Below are 6,008 nucleotides of genomic sequence, written 5' to 3'. Positions count from 1 at the left end.
ACTATGCCACCCAGGTGCCCCACCTCATTTTTATTTTAAGTGGATTGCTTATAATATTTTCCATCAAGTATGATGTTTGTTGTAGTTTTTTACAAATGCACTTTATCATGCTCATGAAAACCTCTTTTTTCCCATTTTAATTTTTTAAAATCATAAATGACTCTTTAGTATTCCAGAACTTTTTTTTCTGCACTAATTGAGATGATCATTTGATTTTTCTCCTTTAGTCTGTTAAGGCAGTGAATTCTATATTTTTGTAATGCTAAACTATGTGTGCACTCTTGGAATAAAATAAACTTTTTTCTTTGCCATATATATATATTTACTATATATATATTTGAAGATTTTGTTTGTCAGAGAGAGAGAGAGAATGCACAAGCAGGGCGAGCAGCAGAGGGAGAGGGAGAAGCAGGCTCCCTGCTGAGCAGGGAGCCCGATGCGGGGCTCCATCCCAGGACTCTGGGATCATGACCTGAGCCGAAGGCAGATGCTTAACCGAATGAGCCACCCAGACGCTCTAATCATTGATCTTTTGAATGCAAACAATTTTGAACCCATGAAGTGTGGCTCTAGGGTCCATGCTCTTAACCATTACATCATACTGCCTCTCCAGCTTCTTTCTTGGAAGGAATGCCTGGATCCAGACATTCTGTGCATGAAAGGGATAGGGAAGTGAGATTAGAGATTCGTTGGTTCCACATAGAAATTTCCCATCCGTTGCCTCTTTTTGGCTTTGCAGCTTTATTTACTCTTACCCACTGCACTGCCCAGTGCCTCGGAAGTCCAAACCTATTTGGGATTCTGTAGAAAAAATTGGCTTTTCCCTTCTTTTCCCTTACTTACTAGATGTGGCTTTCTCTACCTGGAGTTAGCCCATCTTTCTCTGCTTTCTATTCTCTGAAAACATGTCATTTTTATTATTTTTTTTGAGAGAGAGCGGGAGAGAGAGAGAGAAAACATGCGAGGAGGGGAATGGGCAGAGGGAGAGGGAGAGAGAGAGAGAGAATCTTAAGCAGGCTGTATGCCCCGCATGGAGCCTGACACGGGGCTCGATCTCATGACCCCGAGATCATGACCTGAGCCAAAATCAAGAGTCAGACGCTTAACTGACTGAGCCACCCAGGCACCCAATTGTCTGAAAACATGTTATATTCAACCACCTGGTGATAATCCCTGTGCTGTTCCTTTTGTCCATGTGGGCTTATACTTCTAAATTCTTTTACTGTCTTTTTCATGGGATTTTGAGAAGGAAAAGAGAACCAGAAATTTATTTTTCACTGTTTTTTTTCCTACTTCACAGCATTTCCTGAGAGGTGGGGTGTTTTGTAAGCCTGGGCCGATGCAGTGAGCACACTGTGCACCACACTGGACAGTAGTACACAGTCTCCTTGGACTTTAATGATCAGCCTGCAGCCCATTTTGCCTTATTCCTCCTGGGCTCCTTTCAGGGTCTCTCTTAGTCTAGAGCTTCCCCAGTAATCTCAGGCCTTGCTTTATTTTTTTTTCCTGGGCACCTAGACCAAAATGGGTTAGATATCCTTCTGATTTATTCTTATGTCTTCTGTGCCTCTCTTGAAAGAATGTAGGATGGGCTAGCCCCTCATGGCCTCAGTATGGAAGAAACTCCTCAGGCTTTTCCAGTCTTTTCCTCTTGCCGCTTTCACCAAACGTCTTCTACTCTACTTGGTTGCCTTTCCTTCTTGGTCAGGAAGCTGGACGTAGGTCACTGGGTCAGTTTGTGTTCCCATCAGAGGAGACCCAGACACGAGGACTTGGGGGCAGGCAGTTTATTTGGGAGGTGATCTCAGGGTGCTCAGGTGAGGAACCTAAGGGAAGTGAAACAGGAAAGTGAGGAAAGCCACAGGGCTGGGCAACTGGGACTCAAGACCACGGGACATCTTATCAGAGACGGGGTGGAATTCGCCTCCATAACTGAGTCGAGGAGGCTGGGATCTGTATTGTTTGAGGGTTGCCTGTGGGCATAAACTCCTTCACACTCTCAGAGTGAGCCTAAGAGTTGTTCAGCAAGCTCCCAGGTCGGGGGGGAAGGCCAGCGAACAGTGAAGGGAGATGCAGGTGTTTGAGGAGGGCCGATGTCTCCAAGAGGGGATTATCTGCCACAGCTTCAGGTGAACTTAGGTGGGACTACGTGGAAGCGGGGCAGGGCTTTTATGATCTCAGAGGCAAGGTCATGTGAGAATCTGAGATCAAAAGCCTCAAGTTTCTGACATTCACCTTTCAAGCCATCGAAGTTTGGATGTCAAACAGAATGGGATTTAGAAGGGCATCTGAACTTGACTTTTTTTTTTTTTTTTAAGATTTTATTTATTTGACAGACAGAGAGACAGGAGAGAGGGAACACAAACAGGGGGAGTGGGACAGGGAGAAGCAGGCTTCCTGCTGAGCAGGGAGCCCGATGCGGGGCTCGATCCCAGCACCCTGGGATCCTGGCCTGAGCCATAGGCAGACACTTAAAGACTGAGCCACCCAGATGCCCCACTTTTTTTTTTTTTAAGATTTTATTTATTTATTTGAGAGAGAGAGAGAGCACAAGTGCAGGGTGGGGGGCAGGGGAGAAGCAGACTCCCCGCTGAGCAGGGAGCCTGAAGTGGGACTCGATCCTAGACCCCTGAGATCATGACCTGAGCTGAAGGCAGACACTTAACCGACTGAGCCACCCAGGCACCCCTGCACTTGATTTTTTTACCCTGGCCCCAGATTAGATAAAGATTCCACAGGTTGGAAGAAGGCAGTGCACAAGGACAACTTCGAGATGCCTGGTGTACCAGCCGTCCCCAGGGAGTTCTGTGGGAGGTGAGCAACAGTCGAGAGACTAATTGTGTCTCAGTGAGAACAAACTGCCCGTCACTCATCATCTTCTCACCTTTCAATGGGGTGCCCCTCACTCCCTGCACTTGCCACGGACTGGGGTGAGTCTTTATCCATGACATTGGAAGACCCATCCAACTCATCTCTCTCAGAGCCCAGCTCTCCTTATGAAAGCCCCAGAGCTTTTAGATGTGTAGAATGGCCGAGTGTGGAATACACATCCTGGGGCACCTGTGATGGGAGGAGTCTCTGCCTCACAACCTGCTTATGCCCCCTGGACTCCACTTGCTATCACAGGGCCGGTTTTCCATCTCAGAAGCAGCCCCCAGCCAGACCCTGGGCGTCAGAGCGGCTGGCCGTTGGCCAAGAGCCGGGTCTCACTCTGGGCAAGGCGGCCTGTGCCACCTGTGGGTCCTGGGGCACAGAAGTGCTCAGCCACCCCAGCTCTTCTAATTATCATTTCCCCCCCCCGCCCCCACCCCGCCCATGGCATTCCATGGAGGAAGAACATCCGGCAGCATTCAAATCTAGCCACAGTGGGAAGGCACCCTGGAGGTCCCCGCTGTGACACCCCTCCGCCCCCAAAGCCCAGGCCTAGGATCAAGCACTGTCCATGGATTGCAAGGCTTTTATTGCTGGAATCCTTTACTCAGACACCTGGACATGGTAGGCTGCTGAGACTACTTAGTTAGTGATCAGTTAAGTGACATCCTTGGGGCTCCTGGAAGAGATGGCTCCGTTAACACAAAGGACTTGCGTATATTTTATCCTGCAAAGAATAAGGAATAAAGGAAATAAAAAAATAAATAAAAATAAAATAAAAAAAATAAAAAATAAATAAAAAAAAAAGGAATAAAGGAAACCTGGTGAGGCCTCAAGGGGTACGAGAGACATCGAGCTCTGCTGAACACTCACTGGACCCTTCCCGGGGAGGAGCCTGCGGGTTTGTTTGGGGGATGGCTTCTGGATCTGAGCAGGCAAAGGTGGATTCCTCCCAATCTCCTGCACCACAAGAGAATCCCAGGTGTGCCTCTTCCTCCAGGGGAGCAGAGGGAAGAAGAGGGGTCACTGTGGTGGGATGGGGGGCATTTGTGGATAGAATGGAAAGAGGCGGCCGAGAAGGTCCTGGTGGGGCTCCAGATGCACCTGTGGGCACCTGGGGGTCTCCGGCTCTGCTTCGTCCTCCTGCCCCTTGGACACTTGCTGCTTGAAGCAGTAGCTTGTTCCCACTCTTGGGACAGCAGAGAGAGGATTCACTGTGATTTTCCACACGGGGCATCTCAGGCCTGGGAAGGACCGGGGGGGTTGCTTTGGGAAGCTGCCTTCTCCCCTCCCCTCCCCTCCCCTCTACTCTCCTGGCAGGTGAGACACAGAATGGATCTCTGGGACCCAGGGAATGAGGACAAATGAGGGTCTTAGGGGGGATGGAATGGGGAACTTGAGGAGGTAAGGTAAAGGAGCCCATGTTTGGAGACAGGAAGGACCCAATGCTAACAGTTTAAAGATCCAGGCTCACATGCTGGAGAGGCTGGAGTCAGGAAGGCCAGAGCTGAGGACCTGACACTGAGGCTGGGCGATGCCAAGGACACAGGAGGGCCTGCAGACTCCCAGGCTGGTGGCCGGGAAGCACTGAGCAGCCAGGGCCGGCCGGAAAGCTCAAGGGCTGGGCTCAGTCTTTCCCACACTATCCTCTCTACTTCCCATCCACGAGGTCTTTCTCATCCTGGATTCCCAGGGAAGGGCTATGGTGGAGAAGAAAAATGGGTGCCCCCCACCCCTCCTGCCCTGCCCTGTCCCGCCCTGAGCAGACCCCCAGACAGGCGCCAGAGACAGGGACACATAGAGCTGGACCCACCAGCACATTGACAGCATTCGTCTTGTCGTCCGCTGTCATTTTCCCATCAATGCACTCCTTCAGGCTTTTGGCATTTTCCAATATTATAGATTCATTTCGGTATTGTGCCACTTCTTGGACATATTCTTCAGTGGTGCCCGTCAGGAACAAGGTGACATCATCACTCACTGCTGAGCAAATTTTACAATCTGGAACACAAAGATAAGCTGACACTCCGTCGAAAGACCTTCGCCAGGTCATGCTCCTCCCTTCCTCCTCCTGACAGGCTCACAACGCCCTAGGAAGGCGTCGGAACCCCAGGAGAACCCGTGGCCCTAGGCGCCCACCTCGGCCCGAGAGCAGGAGCGAGGCAGCCCAGAGGAGCACGAGAGCACCAGCCGGCTTCATGCTGCAGGCCACAGCTGCTCCCTCCCAGGCCTGGAGCCCTTTTATACCAGCTGGAGAGGTGGGCAGGAGGGGCCTGTGCCTGACACATCCTTTTCCAGGAGGCCCTCTCTGGGCTGCAGCTTGGAATTGCCTTGGGGCTGTGGAGGCAGGAGATGGATGTGTGGGCAAGATCCTAAGTCCCTGAGTCAACAAAGGACACTAACTTGGCCTCCCTTCCCCATCTGAGGGCTCTGTCCAAGTGGCAGCTGACACCAGAAGTTTCACATGGAAATTTCCTAGGTTGACTGGGAAAAGGGGCAAAAAGTCTCCCAAATCAGGCCTCCCGAATGATGGCCAATGTCAGCCTCTTACCTGTGACCTTGAAGACCGTTTGGTCCCAACTGAGGGATTTTTCAGGAAACCCAGTGCTGAGCCAATGGTCTCATAGCTAGTAAGTGCCAAAGGAAGGCCACTCTGTGGTGGCTCCTGCCCTGCCTTCATCCTCATCTCTGTCCTTGACCTGCTCAGTGGCCTCCCTTGAGCCAGTCTGTTGGGTCTGTTTCTGGAGCCCTGAATCCTCCCCTCTGTGCTGACCGGGTCCTGTCACTTGGTTAGTCTGGCAGTACCTCCGTCTAACTCAGAAATAGCATTTTGCCCTGACCAGCCTCTTCTTCTGAGTTTCTCTATACGGTTCGCACCGTTCTCTTTCCAGAGGTACAATCTGAGGAAAAGCCGAGCGGCTTCTATGGCCTACAAACCCTGTGTGCTTTGTACACCCGGTGCGCCACCGAAGACCTGCTGCTTCTCTGAATTTTTCCCTGCCATTCTCTCCTCCCTCACTGGTCTTCCTTCTGCTTGACCATGCCAGTGGTCGGGGGCTTTGTGTTCCAGATTGTACTCCCGCAGCAGGGCCTTGGCACGAACGGCCCCCGCTGCCTGGAATGCTCTTCCTCCAAGT

The 6,008-nt window shown here is 51.1% G+C and overlaps 1 protein-coding gene across 2 annotated transcripts; it reads right to left on the bottom strand.

Annotated features, from left to right (window-relative positions):
* Positions 1–1,330: 1,330 nt before the first annotated feature.
* LOC110590300 (major allergen I polypeptide chain 1-like) lies at positions 1,331–5,073 on the bottom strand. Of its 2 annotated transcripts, none has more exons than XM_021701076.1 (3): positions 5,011–5,073; positions 4,685–4,872; positions 1,331–1,826 (listed from the first exon to the last, which is right to left on the bottom strand). In XM_021701076.1, the coding sequence occupies exons 1-3, from the start codon at positions 5,069–5,071 to the stop codon at positions 1,788–1,790; spliced, it is 288 nt and encodes a 95-aa protein (XP_021556751.1). In that variant the 5' UTR covers positions 5,072–5,073; the 3' UTR covers positions 1,331–1,787. The 2 variants fall into 2 exon arrangements, with proteins under 2 accessions (XP_021556751.1, XP_021556752.1); XM_021701077.1 differs by lacking the exon at positions 1,331–1,826 and adding an exon at positions 3,330–3,598.
* Between the last annotated feature and the right edge of the window lie 935 nt (positions 5,074–6,008).

The sequence above is a fragment of the Neomonachus schauinslandi genome, chromosome 16 (genome assembly GCF_002201575.2).
Source record: "Neomonachus schauinslandi chromosome 16, ASM220157v2, whole genome shotgun sequence".
NCBI lineage: Eukaryota > Metazoa > Chordata > Mammalia > Carnivora > Phocidae > Neomonachus > Neomonachus schauinslandi.
The sequence above is the reverse complement of the archived record's forward strand: the minus strand, read 5'-3'. Positions and strand labels throughout refer to the sequence as shown.